The 26932-nt window shown below is 28.3% G+C and overlaps 1 protein-coding gene across 1 annotated transcript in view; it reads left to right on the forward strand.

Annotated features, from left to right (window-relative positions):
• Positions 1 to 26932, forward strand: part of LOC109596120 (adhesion G protein-coupled receptor E3-like) — an 82372-nt gene that overhangs the window by 37019 nt on the left and 18421 nt on the right. Inside the window, exon 2 of the mRNA XM_049966370.1 lies at positions 5654 to 5759. Within this exon, the coding sequence (XP_049822327.1) occupies positions 5654 to 5759 (106 nt within the window). The remainder of the gene's footprint in view (positions 1 to 5653; positions 5760 to 26932) is intronic.

Raw genomic sequence — 26932 nt, forward strand, 5'->3', positions numbered from 1 at the left:
TAATGCAGTGCTTAATTAAAAATATATTAGACTTTAATGGTTACTACGCGAAGGGCTAAAAATTTAATTAGAATGAAAAATTTTAATGAAGATTTTCCGACTTACATTTAAATTACAAATACAGTGAGCATTGTCTACTCAGAAAAATCTAGCTAAATTGTATATATTTTTATTTAATTTATATATTTATTTTCTTCTGTATTTTTAAATTATGTATTCCTTTTATTACGTGAATATAAAGAATGTTTTTAGATATCATATATTAGTAATAAGGATATTTCCAAATCGACGTCGAATATTTTAAGATATTTTTATTAAATTATTTAATAGGAGCTGAAGAAAGAATTAAAAAGATGCTTTAAAATCAATTTAAAACTAATGTAGATTAAAGATATTATTAAAATATAGTTAAAGTGAAAAATGTTTTGATATATGATGTATACAATACATAGTTTTCAGGTGTTATTGACAATGATAAAATAAGATAGTATCTTGCTCTGCAACGTTTTCATTTTATGTGCTTCAATTTAAATCCTCAGCTGAGCTTAGGATATATATATGTTTTATTTGTATTATTGTCGATAATTGATTAAAAGATCTTCCTTTTGATGTTCTTCTAAAATTGAGACCAGGAAGAAATTGACTTCAGTATTCTATAGAGTGTCTCTATGACGATGAACAATAACTAAATTCATTTAATTTGATTAGTTACAAATAATAATTATTGCAAGACATATTATATTGATATTCATAATCATGTAAAATGTAAATAAATCACATTTGTTAATTTTTGTGTTTGTTATTTGTGGTCTTCCTTGGTTATAAGTTCTACGCAGTCAGAATGGGTATCATATACAACAAGAGTTCCTAATTATTCTAATTGGTCACGTGACTATTTCTTTGTACTTTTGTAAATTCTAATGGTACCACAAGTGTACCACTACAATATATTTTGGATCGTAATTCTTTATCATAAAAAAGCTTAACATTTACTCACATTAATAATAACATTTTTAGATCGGTTAGTTATTCTTAAACATTGAAGCAGATCAAAATAAATGAATATACGTGTATAGTAAATCACAGGAAGGTTTTGCTTAAAAGGTAGGAGCCGAATAATTGAGAATTCCTTATTTTATGAATCTCGTACCAATTTATTTTGCAACAAAGCCAAAATTAAATTAAACCTTTCTCCTTAAATTATATTAGACAATTAAAATTTTTCGATCACATAAATTTCATCACATTAAAAATATTCAAAATACAACAAAATAAATTTATTTAACCAATTCCAATTAGAAAAGTGAATTATACTGCTTACCAAAATTTTCAGTTATATTCTAATGAGCATGTATAATAGAAACTAAGCGGTAAGTGATGGGTGTTTGTGTCTCACAGTTACAAATTTCGTGATAAGTTACCGGTAAATTGTTCTAGGGTTGGTGCTCTTGAACAAGAAGTCCAAAGTTTGCGTGCAATGTAAAGGTCTTGGGGTCCTGTCTTTCCTTCAAAACATTTCCAATTAACTTTAACACACTTAACTAAGTGCGAAACGGGGAAGTTAATGACGCAAGTCAGCATTCTTCATCTTTTAATTTCTACGTCTCAACTTTCGCTTTTGAGGTGGTCTCTTATATTGTCCGTGTCCATATTATAACTGGCCTAAAGAATTTTCCTCTATTGATTTATCCAAATATGGAATTTCAATGACATATGTGAAGTAGGACTCTAATTTTGTTGTATTGTGTTAGCAGATGTCGAACACCAACGATTGATGCATAACGACAGCAAGTGTCTTAAAAATATCGCCCTCTTTGATGAGCAATTTAAAAATTTATTTGGATTCAACAGTTGAACAACACATTGCAATTTTAGTAATAAAAAAAAAGTCAAATTAATCTTAATTAAAGTAAATAGTATTGATTCTGAGAAAATTTTAATAAATATTTTTAGGTTAAACTTAACCAAAATATTTAATAAAATATTATATGAAATGTTTTAAAATTAGTCCAAGAGCCCCGTTAATTTGTGTATTTGTGTTGTGGTTTTGTTAACATTAAGTAAGTTGTTTCGGATCTGAAAAACCATCGACACCTGTATAGTTGATATTGATTCGAAAATATCTCCTCTCAAGTTGTTGGTGTTTATATTTGTTATACATGTTGTGAAAAATGAAAATCATGATGAGACGATACTCAGTGCCCAATTCAAAAAACTAATATAAAAGTGTAAGAAAGCACCAAAAAAGTACTTTGTGATTCTGAGTTTAGTCATAAACAACTCGAAAGAGGACAGGGAGAAATTATTTCTTAACTAAAATTAGGTATTCTCTTAAATTTCTTTTCACTGATATTAGTTCTCTTCTTATCGATTGTTGGGCTGGTTTTACAAAACGATCTATAACAAATCTTAGAAGGATTCATTTTATTTTGTCATAAAAATTAACAATTTAAAATTAATTTTTCCTGTTTGTTAAGCTGTATCCTTTCCGATTAATGAAACGTCTCCATTGGAAACCATATAAAATGGTTTAATTGCCTTGTTTCCAGTTGAAATGCTAATTACTGTTCTGAAGCAATGTTTAATTTCAAATTCAGATATATATCTGTATTCATTATAAAAAGTATAATTTTAATTACCAACAAAATAAATTACATTGTTTAGATTTTAAAAAGTAATGAAACAATTTTTGCATTAAATTGGATAAATTCACATATATGTAACATTAGCATCTTCAACTAAGGCGCGTTCTAATTATCTATTCTCTGAGTTGGGAAGAGTTATTAAGTAAATTTCTTCTTGTTGAAATTTCAGCTCTGGACATTTGAAATATATCTGGTTTTGAATGAAGGCTCCTTATTTAATCTTATATATATGTCTGTAAATGCACATTTAATGTTATGCCATATCAATGTTAATTGGATGCTGCTCGATAACTTACGTTGTCGCCGAGTAATTGTAGCTCTCAACCGTGGGGTGCTCAGTGTCTGTTTCGCTAGTGTTGATGTTAACAACCGTCTTTAGTATCGTAAGTGCTTATAGCACTTCTTAGCCCAGTCGACACCCGAAATCTCGATATAAATTATCCTGGATTCGTTTTTCTTTGATTGAGAAACAGTTCTTGTTGCCCATTAGTTTTATTAAACACCTTCATTAAACTGGTGAATCGCGTTGAGGTTTTCATCATCATGACTTAAAACCGATCGGAAGATTTTTACTATTTTTTATGATCGTACTATTTATTTAATATGAAATAAATAAAGTAATTAAACTGTAATACGAGTATAATAAAAAAAAAAACAATTTTAAATCAAATATTCCACTCATTCTTTCCATTTTATGGTGGTTACCATACCTCAGCCGCAAGAAACTTCTTACTTTTTTGAAAATTCCCTAGGATTATGTGGAATAATTGTTTTATACAGCTGCTTAGCTTTTGCAGCTCCTCGATGTTATTAAGTCACGTACTGTAGACCACAGATATCTTGCAGGCCATGGTATTAAAGAAAGACCTTTTATATTCCATCTTCCCCAAAAGTAGGTTCTCAAACTTTAACTTAGGGTAATTAAATAACGCATAGAAGCACATTTCAAACGACATTTCTGCCCCTTTTATAAATTCCTTAATGAAAGATTTCTTTTGTTACACTATTAATACTTTTGACTTTATTTCATACTGTAAATAATAATATTAATCTCTTAAAATTTGCTCATTCAGTGTTAAAATATCAATCTATTAACCATTTGATTATTTTTATTCAATTTAAATAAAACGAAAATAAAAGGACAAGGAAAATTAATATGTTATACGTTGATATGATTAAATTTATATCCATTTTGTTCTTGTTATTTATGCTGGTTCAATTTACATAAGAATTCAGGCCATTTACTTTCCATTTGTAGTGTAACATTGATTAGAATCTGGAAAATGTAAAAAGAACGAAATTACAACCCCCTTGCATCTGCTAAATTTGAAATTGGTTTTTTGGCGAAGTCCTATTTGTTCTCTTTTAGTTTCAACGTGTTCTCATGAAACTCTAAGGCTTTTAAGATACTTCTTTATTTTCCATCCGAATAACGACTCGAAAAAAGCTTTGTTTCCCTAGTTGTGAATAACTTTGGAATTCTAATGTTTTGACCCAGATACTATAAACACACATTTATTTTATTATACTTAACACAAAATGATCTGCACAATTTTATGACTAATTAAATTGTGTATTTGTAGATAAAACTATTTAAAGGTAGATAATGATGTCACAAAAATATGTTCAGTATTTTTTTGCAATAGCTTTTTAAATTCTAGGTCCAAACTGAACAGATAAAATCGAAACCAACCATTTCCTCAGCCAGAGACAAGATGATCGAAGGAAATATTATAGATATCTTCTCTTACAAAGGAGACGCATAATAAAGGAAAATCACATTTCTCTCGGGATATGGAATTTCAAGGAAATTTGAACTGTTTAGATTTTTTATCCCATTCTGATTTCACACAATTGATACTGAGATATAAATTTTTTGTTTAACTATATGTGGTATAAAATACATTTAACTTGAGAGAGCTTAATAATATATTCATTGATGTGACTAAAAGTTTCCTTAGATCTTGACATTTTGTATAAAAACAAGTTTGATGTGGGATTAAGTCAAATATATCACACCTACTTTTGGAGTGCCTCAAATAAAAACTGGTAAAGGGCGGCGAATGTTGGTCTATTTGGCAGAAAAGGATCATAAAAATATATTTAGAGCACCCGTCAAATCTGAGTGATGTCCAAGTGGTTTTCTTATCTATAAATAATGTTTAAACCTGATTTATTATCTCTTGCTTGTTATTTATTATTATGAATTACCAAGTTGTACCATTAATCATTTTATTTACTTGAGAGATTGAATTTCAAAGAGTACAAATATTTTAGTATATTAAATTATTTTTAATTTAATTTAATTTTAACTAAACTTATGAGATCAATAAATTAAATAAATATAGTATAAAATCTTTATTATCAAAAATATATTTATAATAATAATTAGACACCCTGTTACTTATTTTGTAATTATAATTTTTAGTAGTTATGTAACACAATAACAAAACATACAAATGATTTAAATAAATAACATCTCTAAATCCATCAATCAAATAAATTATTTGATATCTAATAAATATCTAATAAATATGCTAATTAAACAAAAATAAGTGGTAATAAGTGCATGAAACCTCGACCCGACGACATTTTTGAAACATTTGAATGTTCGCTTATTAAATATTAAGTGATATAATACAATAATTTAAATAACTTTTTTTAAATTTTTCAATCTATGAAATTGTTTGTTTATTTATAATATACAGTACGACAAGAGTTTGATCCATCTGAATCCTGAAAGAGACATTATGTACAATAGAGATAGTAAGTCCCGCACCATGGGATAGACTTCTACTGTCTTTGTCATGCATGATGTCTCTCTCTAAATTCAGACGGGTTAAACGCTTTTCCTACTGTATAATAAATATGTTTATTAAAGTGGCAATACATAAATACACAAACAATGTTTAATTAAATACTACATTTTTCCTTTTAATAATTATAATTGAAATTTATATGTTTATCAGGAACAATTAGTTATTTAACTAATCCTTTTCTTTTTTCAGCTTATTTTCTGATTTGAGGAATCTCTCTGGAACTACATTAATGAATCTTCTGGCAGCATTGTTTATGTCACAGTTGCTGTACGTTATAGGAGTCGGTGGAGTACCTGTAAGTAAAATTAAATCTTGATTTTTTGCCGGCAAAAAATAGGGGATTATTGTCTATGTTGTGTATTTATAACACAATAGAAAAATTCAAAACAATTTCTTATTATTGGTAAATGATTTAAACATTTTGGTAGTTTTCTTATTTTCTCGAGTTGTCCGATTCACAATTATTATATTTTTTTAAGTGAAGTTGATACCAACAGGACATTTGGTATCTCCGGTTTGTCTAAGAAGTTCACGCGTTTTGAAGATGCTCGATAAAGGTTTGGTGTGACATCGCTCTAGGTCGCCGGATGTCATTGCACATTTGTGACGACAACATGAACAATGAAATGTACAGAAGAGGCATCATCACAAACATTGTCAACCCCATTTCCGGTTGTGTGTTGGTGTTGATTCCAGTTTTTAAATAACAACGTACGACCTCATAGGACACGAAAGATGAGGGTACTTGACATCTTCTTTTGCGATCAATGTTACCCGATCTGTATCCCATCGAATACATGTGGAATGTTGTTCAAAAATAGGTAGATACTCACGAATCGGCTCCTACCACACCTCTGCAGTTACGAGATGCCTTACCTCAAATTTGGGGCATTACAATTAAATTTACTTTACTTTTTTGTTTCTGTAAAAATCAACGTACTTTGATATACATTTGAAAATTTTTAAACATTCCTCCTTTTACCCGAACTTGCAATATCCTCTATTTTTTGCTGGCAGTTCATTCCGAATTTACTAATAATGAATAAAATGCCGATTCTGAGTACGCCATCTAATAAATAGATCAGATATGTCAAAGTTTGAAATGAAAAATGACATTAGACAAATGCGAAGAACACTTTACCGTCCTAAAATGTGTGCATTATAATTCACACGTCAGCTTGATGAATGTACGACCTGGCCTAGATACACCTTCGTCTAGGGAATGATTCCGAAACTCGGGCTCCCACGTTTATTTAAGTGTCCAAAACTTATAATTGACTTAACTGTGTAGCCAACAACTATTCTTAATTATTTTACAGAATTATTTTAATGAAATTTAGATGAGGAAAATGACAGCGATTTGATAAATAAAAATTGTACAATTAAATTTATTAATTTTCTAATTTTTATTTTATTATATATACTTTTATCCTTTTGCCATCGGGAACTATATAAAAGAAATATAAACGATTTCAATTTCAAAACTACGCACTTGCGATCAAATATTGAATTTTTGCTCGCTTAATATATTTCTATATTCAGTTACATAAAAGGTGGAACATATCACAACAAACAATCGAATGAGTTGTAATAGGTACAAATTAATAATCGAGTCAACCATCGACTCGTAATCCGACTGAACAATTTCACAATTTCATGAATTTATCGCTGAGTAATATTACCTTTATTGAAAATTAGTACAGATTTTCCAAACCATAACCTAAATATGTTCGATATATAGACCTCTCAAAAAAATTTGGACTTCCGACACGTATCCGAACGTGGCCACGCAAAATAGAAATCACTGAAGACAACCTCATTCCATTCCATCATCATTTCATCAGTCGTTCTTTACATTACTCCAATTACTGCCTACGGTGGTGCCATATGTGTGGAAGAACGGTACAGTAATTGGTAATTGGTAATTGTGGTCATGGTGATCTCGTAGGGCTAAAGTTTTAAGATTAGTTAAGTACGTCGACTATGACTCATCACACCACCCTCTCCAACAATTTCAAACAATAGTAACGTACTTTGAAGAATAGAAAAATATTTTACAAATAATAATACAACAAAAATGAAATAAATTTTTTGTCGTCATATGGTCGAGTAGACACATCAAATTTTACTGAAATTAAACTACTGAATATATGTGTTATCTTCTATGTGCCATTGAATATATTTTATTATATAGTAGGTTGTTTATAATTAGAAGCACCAATATATATATATATATATATATATATATATATATATATATATATTAATTAATAAACAAATATTTTAATTAAGAATATGAAGTATTAGTTAAAAGCGGTCGATAACAAATTTATATGCAAATTGACTTATTATTTGAACTATGGTATTTAAATTAAATATTTTGTGAATCATAAAAATTTATTTAAACGATCATTTGTCATGATGAAATATAGATGACGTTAAAAAAATCAGTATAAATGGGGATAACGAAAAGAAAATACGTAATTTATCCAGATATACCAATTTCTGCTACAAAATCTCGGTAATTTCAGAATCGGTCATTATTTTTACAATACCGTTCATTTAAATTACCCCATAAACCAATAAAATTACGAAACAACGGTTTAATTGATAAATCATGTTTCCAGACCTCCATTATTTCCAAGTTTCAAAGTTTAATCGACTATCAATGTTAAATCGCGTAACCGAATTAAAATCTACCCGCTTTGTGGTTCGGTCAAAGAATTAATTAAAATGCCAGTGGTATGAAAGCTTTTTAAATCTCCGTTTCGATAGAAGTCGGGATTAAAGGTCTCTGAGGAGAACTAATACTAAGTGCGACATCAGATGCAGCACTCGTTATTAAAAACTGAACGGTTACTTTGTGTTATTGTGTAAGGAGCATTTGATTCCGTTATCAATGTAGACTTACATTGAAAATAATTAAGGGAGACCTCACCGAAAATTTCAAATTTCTCCATAGTCAACTGTAAGTTCCTATAAAGACATAATTTAACTTAATAACTCCGCTTTCTTCAGAAAAAATATTTAATTTAATTTCAAAGCCTTTCTTTCATAAGAATTTTTGTGTATACGTATAAAATTTCATTATATTTGCAGTTACCCTCGTCAATGTCATGAGAAATTACTGTCAAAAGGGTCGCAATGCAGAAAATATAAATAACATTTAATAAATTGATGTAATAGTCCTTTTAAAATTAAATTAGGTCTTATCAAAGACTTGGCTCCCGACCAATATGTTCGATAATATCCTGGTCATCTTTTACAACGGATATTCTGGACATATTGAATAATGTCCCCACTTACTTCTGAAATCGAATATCTGAGAGGAGAGGGCTTTTACATATAGCTTTTAAATGATACTACATTTAACATTCCTTATTGATTTTCGATTTGGAAACGATTACAAAGGTAGATATAATTCTTTAGCTACGATTGAGAAATTTACACTTACATGAATTCTAATTCAAAGATACATAATTAACACAATTACGTCTTTTAATCAGAAAGTCGTTTATTTCTAAAACTTAATTATCTAATCGATAATTATATTGATATAAGTATACATCAAAATGACTTCATTGAAATTTTACTAGGTTTAGTTGATTTGTTGAATTATACACTTGAGACAACCGTGGAGATTTTATTAAATAGTTTTCAAATACGGAGTAATGGAACAGAATTACTCACGTTTACGTAGGCTATTTTTTCTTGTTAGAGGGTCCCGGAGTTTTACAACCTTTAGATTAACCAAACGAAGTTAAACCAGGAACTGGTGACGTTATGGTACAATAAACTTACTATAACAATTTTATAGTAAGAATAAGATAATTAGGAGAGTAAAAGTAAGTAATTTTGAAAATATAAAAGAAAATGTTAACATAACATAACATAATCATAATTCTTAGTATACAAAAACCGTAAAAGTTTCTCACTCAGTAACATTTTATATGACGCAGTTTATGTTTCAGTTTCTCTATTATTTCGCTATAACTTGAAAACAATAGAAAATGAATTTTTTATATTTTCAAGAGTTTTTGTCGTTCCTTCGTACACACTCTGTATACTATACATTTAATTTGTATATGTATTTATATTATTTAAACTGTGGTCTTTAAGAAAACAACTTTTACATGTTAGTTCCCTGTTTTCATCAAGATAAAACAAAGACAAAAATCGCCCTAGGAACTTCTTTTGTAACATAATGAACGTAAATTACTGAAATATTTTTTGGCTACATTAAATATCCTTTGTGGAAATTCGTAACTTATTTTAGACACATTGCAACTGACATTTCCATTATGGATGAAGAAAATTACTTCATCACAATGGTTTAATTATTATTACTGACGAGTTAGTAATAAAAATAATAATAAAAAATTTAAAATTTCGTCATATTTAATATGAAACTAAATTCGTCGAGAAATTAATAAAACAAAATGAATAATAAAAAAACGAATATAATTCGTATTTTTGTGTAGTTCTAAATTCTTGATCGACAGGTCGCCACTTTTCGCAGCAAGTTGAAGCTAACGTTTTCAAGCGTAAATTTGTCTTTGAACCGTTCGGTAAACTCGGGAGCCAATCATTAATAATAATTTATTGTTACATTTTTTTACCACTTATATTATTATCTCCAAAATTATCTAAAATATTGATATAATTTAGCAAATGGTTGTTAAACCATATTTCATACTGAAACTTTTATTACAAAGAAGAAACATATATATTTTATAATCCGGGTTGTAAATTAAAAAAGATAACTAATATTCTCTCTTAATATAAAATCAGAACTAATCTAAGCAAGTTTAAATTAAACTTACACAATAAAAAATTAAATATATTTATTATTATAGTAATTTTGAGTACAAAGAACCTTGAGCCATATATCAGTTTCAATAAAATTTTATTATTGTTGGAAAAGGGCAAAAAAGTGATATCGTAGGGAATTAGTATCGATTTTTAATAAAATGTACAATAACAAGAAAAGGTTTAGAAAATGTTTGTGTTCTTTAATATACTTCGTTAACACTCTAAAACTGTAGAACCACAAATCGATTTCTCATGTTGTCAGTCCAGTTCGTGGCTCAAGGTATGAGAGAATATTATTTAATCTGCCAACTACCTTAGCATTGTAGATCAAATATACCCCTTTATGCTAACAGATAGTGTTATCATAGCTGTTGGCACACAGGCTATTAATAATAACCCCCACATCTGTTATATTTGGCAATGATATGAAACTATGCTCCTAAGCTCTATACTAACAACAAATTACTATATACATCGCCCATTTCCTGGCTTATAAGTCTTTTATGTTATACTGAAGCAGTTAACTTGAGCTATGAATATTATTATTATTCAATCCAGTTGTTACATGTATATTATTTATACGTGTACGAATATATGTATTTAAAAAACAATTAATAATTAAATTTATAAATACGTTTTATTTGTTTTTATAATAATAATAATGTTTATTAGTGTTTATAAAATACAAATTGTTTATGACTTCAGGCATAATTGTATAAAATTATATCATACTAAGAGATAAAAGAAAAACTGGTTATATACAAGGCTTAATGACATCTTTCTTCTCCACTTAAAAATTTGAAAAGTTCTTGTCTAAAGTATTCTTTTACAAACATTTTGTTTATTAATAAGTTTATTTAAAAAGTAGGACTGTGGTAGTTTAATGAATATTGTGTTTTCCTTAGGATGCGTATTAAGGCTATGTTGACCAAGTTACATACGAACAATTAAATGATCAGAAATACAACTTTCCTAGATACCTGATCAACATGTTTATCCTAAGACATCCAGTGTGACCTTCAAATTGACTCATTGAATCATCACGTGTTGCATTTTTTCATGGTTCAAACTGAAACGATTGAAAAAGAATTACTCCATGACATTTTTTATTTTTTTCAGCTTCGACCATTGAAGCTATTACATCATATTCATATTTAATTATACACCGATCAAACATACATATAAGCTAGTAAGGGTAAATAAGAAAGAAAAGAACAAGAGCAAATAATTATTTGAAAATGTTAGGGAAGACAACATACGGTTGCCTTCAATAAGAAAGTAGGAAAAAGGACACTTAAAAAATCAGAATATTGAAAGAAATATATGAAATTAGTATTTTAGATATGTTGTGAAATTATGTGAAAACGTTCTTAAAATTGTTTACGTCATACAAAAAAAGAGAATCATTAATAGCATTGGACAATCGATTTGTGGATATTGGTCTAGTTTATTAAATTCAATTTAAAATTAAAAATTTGCTGCCGACATCGAACTACTATTGTCTTCAAAATAATGTAGAATATTTTGACCTTAAGTGGTTATTTAATAAAAATATTCTATATCTCAATGACTAATTATTGTAGCCGTTTAAATGTGTCTTTTATGAAAATAAGAAAAACATATTTTTTTGCAGAATTATTTAGATAATTAAAAGATCTTTTGGACAGATTATCACATAACCTCTACTGTCAAGACTTTGAGGTGCGCGAAGTGGATTAAAATGTGTTGAAAGCCCTGATTTGGTACTCCCCCCAATCGTCGAATGCATTTTTCAAATTTTATATATCGATTATCTTTATAAAGATAAAGAAAATATACTCAGTGACAAAGAAATTGTAGAATCAAGAGGGACGTGTCCATATTTATTATTGTTTTGGTAAAACATAAATGTTATAGCAAGAAGGAAACGATTAAAATTTGGAAAAAAATATCAAGATTTTATATTTTTTAAAATAATTTAATTAATAATGTGTTTGTCTATTGAGGTTATCTAAGTACTCCCCAATAGGTCTTGGAGTTGGTTCAATGAGATGGTATATTTCCTCTTGAGGTATCTCCAGCTACCTGTACTTCATGTCTTAGAACCTCCAAAATAAAAGGGTAAACGTTTCCTAGCTTTCTACCCATTATATCCCAAACATGTTGTATGGGTGAAAGGTCGGGGGATATGGCTAGCTATCGAATCAGATTCACATGGGTCTCTTTAAAAAAGTTTAAGCTAACCCTGGCAACATGAGGCAGAGCATTATATTGCTGAAATATTGGTTCCCTGGACCGATTAAGGTAAGGAAGAACATACGGCTCCACTACTTCTTGATGTTAACGTTGCGCTGTAATGTTTCTTTAATAAAGACAAAGATGACCTACATCCATGACCAATGGTACCCCATACCATAAAGCCCATTGTTCGGTGTACATGTCGCTGAACATAAAACTGAAGTTGACGTGTTTCTCCCCGACGTCATCTGACTATTTTACGCTGGTTATGTCTACCAAGCAGAATCAGGATTCATTAGAGAAGACGACTGGAGACCATTACACATTCCAATATTGTCGTTCTCCACACCACTGTAGTTGTTATGTTCGATGCTCAGCGGTCAGCGGTAGCAAAAGATATGGTCGATAATGCTGCAGTCCAAATGAGTTTATACGTTCGGTGGTTACTTTTCTCCGAATTTGGGTACTAGTAAATCACGCTTAACAACATCTCAACAGTAGTTGGATTTCTGTTAGTGCAATTAACAATTTGTCGAAATAAAAAATCTACCTTCATTAGACCAATAATTCGGCCTCTTTGAAATTCACTTAGCTGGCGATAAATCTCATGTACCCACGCTCTAGGCATTTTAACATTACTAAACATCGATATTGGCTCTACCCAAACAGTTTAATTTGAAAAAACGAAAAACATAATTTTTTTGAATTGAATACATTACCAAATTTTAATCGTTTACTCTTTGCTACTATAACATCAATGTTTTGCCAAAAGGATATTAAATTTAAACACTCCCTTCATGGTATTGCAATTTCTTTGTCATTGAGTAATCTTTTCGGTGATACTGAATAAGAAAAAAATATTTACAATTGACATTGGGCATCAAAAAGGACTGTGTCTTTTAAAATGCAAAAAGGATTTGCATATTGATTTAAGCAAATCAATATGCAATATGCAATATATCAAATATATAAAAATATATTAGAAGGTGTAAAATACAGAATCATAAATTTTAGTAAGAATTAAGTTCACACAGAGGCACGAGTTTGTTGATCTCCATCAAAAAGTTCAACTTTGTAGGGTTCCTAGATTTATTAAATAATTAGTATATTCAAACTCTAGTGAAAATATGAACAACTTGAAAAATATTTTCAAACGTACGCTTGGAAAAACAACTTTCTAGTTTACGTATCTTAGGGTCAAAATACTGTAATTATAATAAAATATCATTACCATATTTAATACCTCTGATTATAATTATGGGCATAATAATTTTTGCATAGTTAATCTTGATATTTAGTTATAAATAATCTGTACAACTAAAACTTAAGAAATCAGGATGCATTTATTAAAACTTAACTTAATATAAGAATCAGTAAGCTAGAATTGAACGACCAAATGGAAATGGGCAAATATTTGAATACGGTTTGAGTACAAAGAATACCTTCTTAAAGGGACAATTTTCTAGACTAACTGAAATATTCTCATATTTTTTCTGATTTTAAAACCAGTACGCATACGCATTCTCTTTCCATTTATTATTTATTGGCTTTTGACTTTCAAGTGTACGTATTACGTGTTGTTTATAGTGTACGTACATAAAAGTAACTGATCCGCTGTTAATTCTAGTAATCAGAATTGATAAATCAGTTGAAAGCAAGCCGAAGTGGATGATGCCTTGTGTCATAAAATGGGTCCAAAGCCAAGCAAGAGATAAATCGAGTTTGATATCTCCTTTTAAAGTATGGTCCCATAAAATTATTTTCTCATGAGGACAGAGCTAAAATTAAAGATGTATCCTAAGAATAATATTAATAATAATAATAGTATTCTTGCATTTTTTAAGACTAGTAATGATTACAATTATTAACTATATTGACTAAATTTCAATAATATCTCTATTTTAGAATTCGATAACCCACGTTGAAATAAAAATAAAGCTTTTTGTATTATCAATAATTCTCACTGTTTTGTAAAATCTGGTTGAACTCCAATCTAACTGCATTAGACGACTGCAGCAATAATGGAATGATGTGAACGTAGCCAGTAATAATCGTATTAACGTATGCATTGAAATATTCATTGGAAAAAACAAGTGCCCTCACGTAAATCTGAAAGAAACACTCAGTGTGTCAACGGATTTCAATCCATCACAAAATCTATTCACATTTGAATTAACCAACTTGACTTAGATATGCACTAATACAAATTGTCTTCCCGCCTGCAAAAATGGATAGAGTCAATGGAGTAAATGTTAAAAAATATAATATATTATTTACCTTTTAGAAACATACACCTTAACTTTTAATTTACTTTATTCAATTAATTTTAAAAATAAACATAAATTTTTAGGGATGAAAAAATGTATTCATGTTAACCCTCGTATTTAGTTAAATTAAAAAAAAACTTTAATATAATTTTTTCAAATCTCTAAAATTCTTTTAGAAAATATTGATTATTGAAACAATCTTGTACAACTTGCAGTTCTGTATCTAAATATAAATACACTTGTAGATAAAATATCACGTTCTATGACACAAAGCCAAAAACTACTAGGTAATTTTTTGAAAAGAATAAATAAAAGAAATATAATAAATGCATTAAATTGAACGGTGGATTACTGGAAGCAAATAAAATTTGAATAAGTATTGTATAATTAGCATAGTATTGAGTATCTATACTTGTTCGGCTTTGTTGGTTGACGTTTATTTAAATTATTTCTTGACATTTCGCTAGCAAGAGTGGCTAGCATTTTCAGAGGTCTGATCTGGTTTGTGACTCTTGGACATCTGATTGACAACTGATATTTGAGAAATTGCATTCTGTCCAATTTTAGGGTTACTTCTTTTCTGTTGAAATTATATCTTTGTTTATGGATCTCAATTGCTTCCCTAACCATTCTAATATGGTATCCACTAGTTGAAGCAATCGGCTGTGGTTCTTGGAATTTTATGTTATGAATTTCAACTAACAATGCATGTTCAACTACAGCAGACTCCACTGATTGCCCTAATTTCCAGTTTCGTTTGTGTTCTTTAATCTTAGTCCCCATTAAACGTTTTGTGGTACCCGATACTACTTCCCACAAGAACGTGGTATCCGGTATATTCCAGAAACCGTTCCAGAATTTTTCTTGCTGATTTAAAAAGAGTATAAATATTATGGGTTTAGTATGATTTTTCCAATTCTATCTGAAAACGATCAGGTCTGTATGGAAACTTTTTTATTATTTTTTCGTCCCCTACCATGTGGTGATATGCATTGTAGATTTTTCTGTGTCACCATGTATATGTTCTTTATGGAAAAGATGGCAAAATAGCAATAAGAACTTCCAATACAAACCTTATGTTTACTATCGTTACGTTCGATCTACACCATGAACAAATATATATTTTCAAACAAAAGTCACGAAGGTCTTAACGTTTTTATTAATATAGGATTATTAATATAGGATATAATATTTCTTTTTTTAATAAGTTTTTTAAGTTAAGTTGTACTGTATTTGATTGTTTATTTATTTTCCGCCCTTCTTGATTAAAAAAATAAATTCCTAAGAAGAATTTAACTTTTAATTTTTTCTCAAAATTATGAATATGATAAGTTTACAATTGAAAAAATAAGAATAAAAATTTTACGAAAGGATCCCACTTTCAAATAAGCCACTCTATGTATGTATTGTATATTAACTAAATCGTAACATGTTAATTCCAAAATCATTATGAACTGAAAGCATTATGCTGTTGGAAAGGTTGTACTTGACCGACAGCAACGTTGAAACAAATGTTTACGCTACAGGAAATATGTTTACCAAATTACCGACGCTTTGTGTGATTCTTTTGACATTTTTTATAAAGGACTTATCCACATCAATTAACCTAGTTTAGACTGGTTCAAAAAGATCTATTTAATAGAAAAATAATGTTAGATACATAATTTAAACACGCGCATAGGTACAAAGACAAGAGAAATGTGATTACTATTTTCGTATATTTTTATTTTAAGCTCACAATTTGCCTTTATATGACAATACATAGAAAGATAATATGAATAAGTATTTTCATAAGTCGTGTTTTGAAATAGATTATAGACAGTTTAACTACAGTACAATTGGGTTACTTTTTATTTAATTTATAATATTTGTTATTTATACAATCAAATCAAAATCGTTTGTAATAAAATATAATTCACATTTTTTTACTTTTATATTTTTATTAAATATGGTAGGTACATTTACGATATACACACCTTGTGTCACATAAATAATGCATAAAATGATGAAAAATATTCTCATTTAAATTCACTATATATAGTCGTCCTTCATTTTTAAATTTATACGATATATTCGAGGGTATCTGAACATAGCTGTGTATTTTATACACCATATTTTAACTCATACATGAGACTTGTAAAAGTAAATCAATTTAAATTTTATTTATTTTGAATTATATTTTTTAATCAAAATATGATAACAACTGAGCAATAGCTATGAAATATATGTATAGAGGTAATTAATTATCAATAAAATTGAAAATATCTTATCTTATTAACTTTTAACAGTGATTTTAAATAAAAATTTATTACAAAATGAAGGCAGGCCGTGAAAATTAGGTAAAGATATTGAATAACACAATCTAGAAAATGTTAAAATGGCAACCCATATTACCCTTTAATTATCGAAAATTAAATTAAAATTAATTTAATAATTTTGTTAGTTTTATTAACGTTCTTAACGCAAATATTTACCTATGAGGTATATTTGTGGATAACACATATGTTAATTAAACCCTATTCGAATTAAATGTCATTATTTACAATTAATTACAGTTGCACTTCACTTAATTGGACGTATTTAAGGTTAATTAGTTCCAATACAAAATCATTTCAATATGAAAGCATGTGAATTGCCAGTTTTGTATCGTAAATTAAAACTTTAGAGGATGTATAGTTTAATATTTAATACCTTTTGTAGTGTAGTACACATATTGTAAAATTATACTTTTTATAAAATGTCCAGCAATTTTTTTTATAAAAAGTCGAGATAACGGGATTTAACAATTTTACCATTATTTTTAAAATTTCTTAAGAATAAAATAGAAAAATCCATTTCAGAAAGTTTTTTAGAAAACTAAAAGAGATATCAATATAAAATTTTGGATAACACTATAGCGAGATATCTTTTTTTCTAAAATATTCTGCATGTAAATTATAAATCTCGCATAATAAGGTCGGCATTGTAGAAACGAAATCTGGTGCAAATTCTTGAATATATGGAATAATATTTGGTTGGATAATATGACCAATTCCGTATGAAGCAACAATTGCAGCCAAGCAATTCTTATGATATCTCATTATGTTCATGCCATGTCCAAACACACGTATGCAAGTAATATGTATATGTGCCTAGTCTCATTTGTGAACAAGCGATTATACCATCCGGCTGCTGTACATTCGTCCATCATCTGCGGCTAACCCGATGCTCCCAGTTTGACAGAGGTATCGAAAACATCTTCTGGCTCTAAGACCAGCCTAGCAACTTTTTTCTGATGGTAGGCAGATTTATAGTGATTCCCACGTCTGCATGAAATCTAGATGTAGGCAATCGTTGATACCATGTAGTAGAAATAATCAGAAAATGGAACTGTCTTTATGTTATCCACCACCATATCCTATATTGGCATTATCGTTTGCCAAGGAAGATTTCAAGAGAGATTTATTTCACTATGTGAGACATCGTACATTTGGATTACTTATTGTTGATCCAGATTGTCATATTCAAAAATTGCAATTATAGCGACAACAAAGTCTTGAGAAGAAAATCCTTGAGGTATTTTATAATGCTAAACAAGAGATAATTTAAGAATGAAATGAGTGTATTATATATACAAAAAATAAAATACATTTAATATGCTGACCGTCTTATCTTTTAAATATTTAATTTTCAAATTTAGTCAAATGTCGAATTTTTACAGCCAATTTTAAATTGTTTTAAAAAACTAATTAATCAGTTGTCTATTCAATTTTAAAGAAGTATATATGCCATTTATTAATTTTAAATGTAACTGTATTTAATATTCTTGAAAGAGGGTTTAAATTTAATAACGCAATGCGGCAGCTAAGCAATTAGATATTAGTCGAAGCAAATTGAATATCCTCAGAAAATTTTATTTCCAGATTTTAAAGAAATGAGATTTGCATGAAAAATCTAGCCTCCGTTATAATTTAACTAGCTCGAATTAAAAGGAGTTGATATAATTATCGCAGAAATGCTTCATGCGAACGTCAATCCGACTCCGTCATTAATTTTTCGTCCATGATTTCTACTAAAATGTACAGAAAATTTTTAACATTTAATTCATAGTCTTAAAGACATCCAATTTATTTAGAAAAAGAGAATTTTTGGTAGACTCATCGAAAGTCGGGGATGGAAAACCCTTGTTATGTTGTTTAGGGTTGTTCTGCGTGTTATTAAATAGGATGGCATTCCCAGCACGTATAAGAAATACTCAAATTTATAGGCCCATCCAGCAGTGCTTTACTTTTATCTCTCGGTCTCTTTGATCCCCTTAGAAATTCACCCCTCTTCCTGTGCACTCCCATCAACTACCAAGACGACCTTCACTTTTATCGTGGTGAGATACACTTTTAGTCTGTACTTTTATTAAACATTACGATATATATATATATATATATATATATATATATATATATATAACTTTTGGACTAATTGAGTATGTGACGAAAATTATAGTATACATTGGTATTAAAATTGTTAGAGAAATTAAAATAAATATTATTTCATCGTTTTTTAATAGCATTACTCTCCAATTTATATCATAACTCTGTTTATGGTTAGTTTAAAAATAAAAAATACATACATTGTAATTGACCAGTGTTTTTGGTTAGGATTTCCATTCCGTCTTCAGAATTGTTTTCTATGGCGTTTCGACTGAATCTCTAGTCATTTTCAAGCTCTAAGGAGAAGTTACAGGTAGTCAATAAGTAGGTACCCTTTTTTGGATTAGTCATTTTCCCACTTACGGTTATTCCTTATTTATTGATCCCCCCACTGCTGTATATGTGATATTTATTTGGCTTTTTGATAGAAGAATAATAATTTAATAACGAAACATTCTTGACAAGAAAATTATTTTCGTCATATTTTTTTTTAACAAATAATTCTAATAATCTTTTTTATATTATTACATTTTACTCCTAGGGGATTAAGGATGGTTAAAAAGAAAATGTTATGATGAAACAAATTTTTCGAATTCTTACTCAAAAAATGAATATATTATTCGTGTTCAACGAGATTCTTTTTAGATAACATCTCAAAAACTGTTAACAGAATAAAAACGAAATTTGAAGGAGTTTTCTGAAAATGTGTGTTTTTCTATATTATTAAATTTTTTCTCGTTGTACATTATGTGAAATCATCTTTCTGATTTAAAGAAATATTATATATTAAATTCAGGACATTGATGTAATAAATTCAGCCATATCATTTTTATACCGTATTCAAATGAAGAATAAACAATAAAATACTGTACTAATATTAAATGTAATGTATATTCAGACACATACAATATAATATTATTATTACATAAATAAATTATTATTATTATTATTATGTATCAATAGTCGGCAAATGTCAGGTAAATAAAGGGAGTTATCAAAACTTTTTGAAATGGTTTTAAAACAATAAACTTTGCTTATCGCTGGTTTTTTATGAAAGTTTATTTAATGAATTGAATTCGAGTGGGTTGTTCGTACATCCTACTTATTGTTTGCATAATAAACAACATTTTAGTTTAATTTAAGTTATTGTTTTCATTAAACATGCGTTTTTAAGATGCAAATTAACAAGTAAAGAAAAACATTATTATTATTATTATTGTAATAAAAGTACACAAACTCCTGTTTTTTGATGAAAAACTGAGTTACTTTGTTTAAATTAAATATATATGCCTGGGGATTTATTAGTAAACTTTGTGGAAACAGTTGAAAAATATATTCAGCGATTCGTTTAATTTTAATGAACCAGCATTAACTAAAACAATAAATAAAGTTTTGAAACAATTTACATAATCACTACTTGTCGCTCGAATTGCAAAGGTCTGTAATTTATTCACGAATTGTTAAACGGTGGACAGATAAAATTCACAAACTTTTCCTAAAACACTTTTCTTTGCAGTTATAAAGACAAAACTTCTACATCTAGATACCGAATGTTTTTGAGTCATTCCCTTATTGATTGAACAAATGATTTATGTTCATTTGGTCTCGTCTCAAGCCCAATTTTATTAATTTTTCTTTTTAAAATAATTTGTTAAAAATTTATTATTGGTTTCAGTTTTATTAACTTTTTTTCTTTATTCTAGATTTTTAATATGATATGAAGAGCGAAGAAGTATAGAAAATTTTAAATTTAATGAGATAAAACTGTATATACAATATTTTAAAGAGATAAAATTAAATGGACATATTATTTGAGATTTATCTCTTTTCCTATAAAGAAATTTAAAATCTGTTGGATTATCTATAGCAATGAGTGTAAATCCTATTTTTAAAAATAAATATCTTTAAAATTTGTATTATTACAACAATTGTGTTGAAATTTTAATCTATTAGATATATAATCTACAAACGAGATCTTTTTTTATTTTGTAGCAATAACTTAAACTATAATATGTGGTACTAGTCTCTTTCAATGACTTCCTTTTCGTCCTATTTTACGTTCTCTTTTTCCTTCAATTTTCATGATGAAACATATTACACAATATTTTTCCATTTTTCAATTTAACTGTATTTGCACATTCTATATATTCTATAGAAATTATACAGTCAAAGAACAAAATTGTTTGAAACATATCCCTTTATACACTTTATCACTTTATCTACTACATATTTTTCTTCAAGTTAAAATGTGTATATACAAATACAAATTTAATTTAATTATTTTATTTTATTAACCGAAATTGATCCATTAATTTATTTGTAAAATATTTTGCCAAATCAACCACTTGTGTTATTTGTTCATTATATTGTTATTTTTGCAACGTACAATCTACATTTTACATTATTATAAGTTAATTTCATGCATATAGTTGTGTATTTAGAGATATAAATTTAATCTAATTATTTTTTTTTTATTAGCAAAATAAACACGTTAATTATATATTCATAGAATATTTCCCTAAAAAATGAAATACTTATTTTGTATGATGTTTAACTTTATATTGACAATTTTGAAAATGACTTAATATCAATTGTTGCTTTCTTGTACTCGAATGATTTCCCTTTTTCGAGGCATTTAGTTCAACTAAACCACTGTGTGACATTTGTCATAGTTTCATCTAATCATTTTGCGTAAGTCGTTACTTATCGCATCTAGATCACGACTCCTGGAATGGTGTTTCAAGTCCATATTCTTTATCTGATTATAAAGGTATACAAAGTACATTTAAATGCGTAATCAAAATGATCTTATCTCTTATAATAGAGATCCTTTATTGAATATCACTTGAGAAGAAGTAGTCTCATTACGTGACGCCAGAGTGTTCGTTTACCTCTTTATCGCATATGCATAGAACTTATCGAGTTTATCGAATATTTCATATGTAAACCTCATGCTTTAATGGCTAATTATCATACGAATTCCCAGAAAGTGTTTAGGTAGAAGGTAGAATCACCAGTCTTGAGTAGACATATTCCAAACGGATAACGCATAAGAAATGGTTAGCATTGCATGTCGAACAAACGTATTAGCAAAAAATATTGAAAATTTGAGTGTATTATTAAAGCATCGAAAATGAACTCACAAAACTGTCAATATTTAAGATTCAATTAATTAAAGCCAAATAAAATGGACAAGTTTTATACTATACCAGAGGTGGCCAACCTACGGCTATATTATATTTCAATAAATATAATTTCTGTAAACAAATTTTTTTAATACCTTTTTTGCATACTTTTTAAATACTGCGCCTCGCGAAACATTTAAAATTTCCTTAATAGAGCTTGGCCACCCCTGTACTAAACTATTATAGATAAATTTCAACCACCAACGCTACCTTATAAGTGAAGTTGATATAGACGCCTCTAGGAACTTTGTGAATTTACAAAGTGAATTGTAACATCATCTGTTATTGTTCTATCAATCGTCCTTTCGTTAAAATTAGATTTTCTGAAGGACTATTTTCTATTGTCCTTTATATGAGCACAGACTTTAATTACACACGCAGGACTTTGTTCAGATGAAGCAGGTAGATTATTGAAACAAGAACAAGAATTAGTGGACTCCTCGTCTCGAGGCCATTCTTCTTGTGGGTATTACAATCTTGGACAGTTTGTGTTGGTATGCAGCAGGTTATGTGCAAAACGAAATACATCAAATCCATGAGAAATAAATGGAAAATTCCATAGCAAAATGATACATTGTGAAACAGTTAACGTGTTTTATGAAATTGTTATGTTATTTGGAAGTGAAGTTGTTATTTCTGGTAAAATCAATATATATTTTGCTAACAACGGAATTCAATCCTACGGTCAATTATATTAATTATAATTATATTATATTATTCACTTATCTTATGAAAAGATAAATATTTCTCATAACTCGTTTAATCATTCAATTCAAAAACAAAAATAATATATTAAAATAAAGTAAACAGAAACGTAAATGAAAAAGTCTTATCTTGAATACTACTAGATATAAATTAAACTAAACAATTACTCGTATATAATGATATTTTAATAAAAACTTTATTTTCTATACCCAAAATTGATTTTCTTTACTATGTATCCATCCAGAAACACCACTTTTATCTTTAAACTTGTATAGAAAGCTGTGCATCGTACGATATTAAAAATTTATCAGAAGTAAGGTACAATGGAATGAATGAATAAATATTTAATAATTTCTGAATATCAGGACAAAGAATTCTTTGAAGCCAAAAGTAAAATGATTGATTTCTTTTCGTAAAGTGTTTCTAAGACTAGTGAGTTAACAAAAAGTTAAATGATTTTGTCATGATGTAAGAAAAACAAGAAATACGAACCAGACAATATTTGTGTTTGACGAAAGGATTTTTATTTCCATTTTTACCTGGAAAAAACCATTCCAGAACAGTTTTGTCAACATTTTCATACATAAAAATTCTAGTAGCGAAATCTAAGCATTACTATTGTAGGGGTAATCTTAAAGACATTTAATTGGAAAAACCCTCAGTAAAATGTACTTCAATTTAGAATACAGGATGTAATAATCATGTAAAAATCGTAAAGTAAATTGTAAGAGTATCCTGCATTATTCTAATTTTTCTAATTAATCGATAATTGGTATTAGAATTGTAGCCGGGGAATCCTGTTCAGGCACAGAACAGGTAACATTAGAAAGAGAAATTCGACTTATCAAAGGTTGTACCAATTTAGTTTTAGTTATCAAGTTTACCTTGTAGACGTTCTACCCCCTACAACCTTGGTATTGACACGAAAAAATAATATTATTATTGAACCTTTCTCTGAAAATTAATGTTTTTCTTATCAAACAATAATTTAATATCTAAAATATTTACTTTTATTACTACTAATAAAAAATTGAATTCCACAAAAGTAAAATTGCAATGTATATAATGAATTTACTGTGAGTGAGAAACGTTTTTTTTGTCAATTAATGTGTGCTAGACATAGGAAATATAATTTATATGAGAGGGATATTTAACGTTGCAATGTCACTACATATGTATTTTTGGGTTTCACAAAGAACATAAAATATCACATCATAAACATCGAATATCTTAACTACAGTCATCAACTGTAATATATCTTCTTGTTACAAATTGTGTAAAATTAAACTTCATTCATTTGCTCGTCCTTTTCTTTATTAAATATTAAATAGTACTCTGGAGTCTAGAAACTGGAGGCTTTTTGCAGACTGCCTTCATATCTGTGGGGTTTGTAAATAGAACTCAGTTTATTATTATGTTTATTGATTAATTTCTTCATCTCTGAGGTTTCCGTTACAACTAAGAGGAAGCACAAAGCTTGAATTTTCTGTGTGAAGTGTAGCACAGCTACTTACTGAAAAAACTGAAAAATCACAAAATTTTATAAGCTTGCAAAATTCACAAACTCAAGTTCTAAGTCAACAAATTTCAGAACATCACTTAATTCTCAGTTTTGTAAACCGCAATGCAATTCTAAAATTGCAACAAGCCCAATGAGTTTTAGTATAGTAAATATTTTTTAAATAAATTTTAAAAAATTTAAAAATCTACATCCAAATAGTAATTCGATCAAACTGTACAAAAGTTTGTATCTTCATAAGTATGAAGATAACACTGAACAATTGGAATTATCAGCCCAAATCGAAAACAATGACGATTCTAGTAAATTCGACATTGAAGAGATTGAGTACAATTAGAAACCGCCTCGGGAACCAACAATCAAGAATTGAACCAATGAGTCAGAAAGTCAGAATAATCGTATATTCAATCCAAGTACACAATCTTTTATAAATCCAAAATTGGCGATAAAACTCTTTACTGACAAAATTGTCTGATAAACTTACAAACGTAGAAAAATTTCAACCTTTTTATGCAATCCGAAATTCAAAATTTTATTAATGAATGTAATAATTGTTGACTTTCGGAATACGATAGATATTTTGAATTTAAAATACAATATTACACAACCACTAGACCACTGAAAATATTTCTTACTGATAGCTTAATATTAGAAAAGCAAAAGTTTCTGTCAATCGTAGTTTCATTTTTTAAGTACGCCCAAGCCTATTCACTTTTATCATGATAAAGAACAGCAACTGCTAATAATATCTTAACTTATTTTGGACACCACGACATTCCCACACAATACATTACTGATAACGTCGGTGAATTTAAAAACGATTTACTAATAGAATTCATATTCCTTTTATTTCTTCCTCACATCCTTAGAAAACATGAGTTTATCAAATTTTATTATTTATTGAAACAACAAATACCAAAAATCTGTGCTCGAGATCGGATTGTCAATATCACTAAAAATATCATGTACAACTCTAGTCTACCACCGATGTATCTAGGATAGGGATGGCGAACCAATGGCACGCGTGCCACAAGTGGCACTCTTGAAAATTTGGATGGTAAGCACAAAAATAAAATTATTTTTTTTATAAGTTTTCTTTTTTGATAAAAAAATTATTAATCTACACTTAATTTATAATTTATAATATAAATTTGTAGTACTGAATACCTACATTAGTATGTTAACTAGAACCGTCAAATTATACATTTTAATAAAATTAAAAATTAAAATTTTGTTGTTTATTTAATTATACTTACGTATAGTTTCACCACATTAACATTTCGAATGAATTTTTGTAGTGGCACGTTACCTATTTAAAAAAGAATTTTTATGACACTGTGGCATCTCTGATCTAGGAAAACGAAACTGCAAAAATCACACATTTGTTCGCTACTATGTTCTAGTAATTCAGAGATCAAACAACATAACGGGAATTATAATAATTTTAAACACGTTATAAACAAATACAAAACACAGTTTCCAGAATTTCAAAATTATAACAATATAATACATTTTTATTTAAAATAGTAAACGAAAAATTAAATAATGTTTATCCAAATAATATTAGCCGTAGAAAAAGAAGGTTTTTTTAACGGCTATACAATGCCATAAAATTTATTACGGTCAATATGGATTCCGGGTTAACAGAAATTTAAAAGCGGTTAGAAATCGATGATTCCAAACTTGAATATCAAATTTTAAACCAGTATTCATTCAATGAAAATCTTATTCAAATTGCGAATAAAAACATTCAAAGTGACAAGTAACAAAGAACATTTCGAAGAAAAGATTTTTACAATTCAGCAATTAATTTTGATGTACAATACAATTTTAGATATTTTAACTGAAATAGTCCAATTGGTACAATCAAAGTATCATAAACATCTAATTTCTTAAACGAAATACAAAGAATATCCAGAACCGATAAAAATTAAATATTTTACAATCATTCCGAATCCAAATTTTCTCTAATAATTAAATCGAATGATCAAATAAAGATGATGTGTGGTTTCATTCACGTCCTGATGAGAAGTAAATCATTCACCTCCATGAAACCATTTCCAACAAACGCAACATATTCCAGTTCTCATAAACGTTAGAGGAAAACAGCAACAAAAATATCCGGGTATTCTCGATCCACAAAAACTGTTATTGGAGATAATCAAAACTGATCATTTAAATATAATTAAAGACAGGTTTGGAGGTGAGTCAATTCATTCAACATCCACACTTTTCATCATCATAACCCTCCGGAGCTTCGAAGGAGGGAAGAATTATATTTGTGCATCATTGTTGAACTTACGTGTATTTGAGAACTTTGTAATAATAGCTTAAAAAAGTGATTTGTAAAATCTCAA

The sequence above is a fragment of the Aethina tumida genome, chromosome 4 (assembly GCF_024364675.1).
Source record: "Aethina tumida isolate Nest 87 chromosome 4, icAetTumi1.1, whole genome shotgun sequence".
NCBI lineage: Eukaryota > Metazoa > Arthropoda > Insecta > Coleoptera > Nitidulidae > Aethina > Aethina tumida.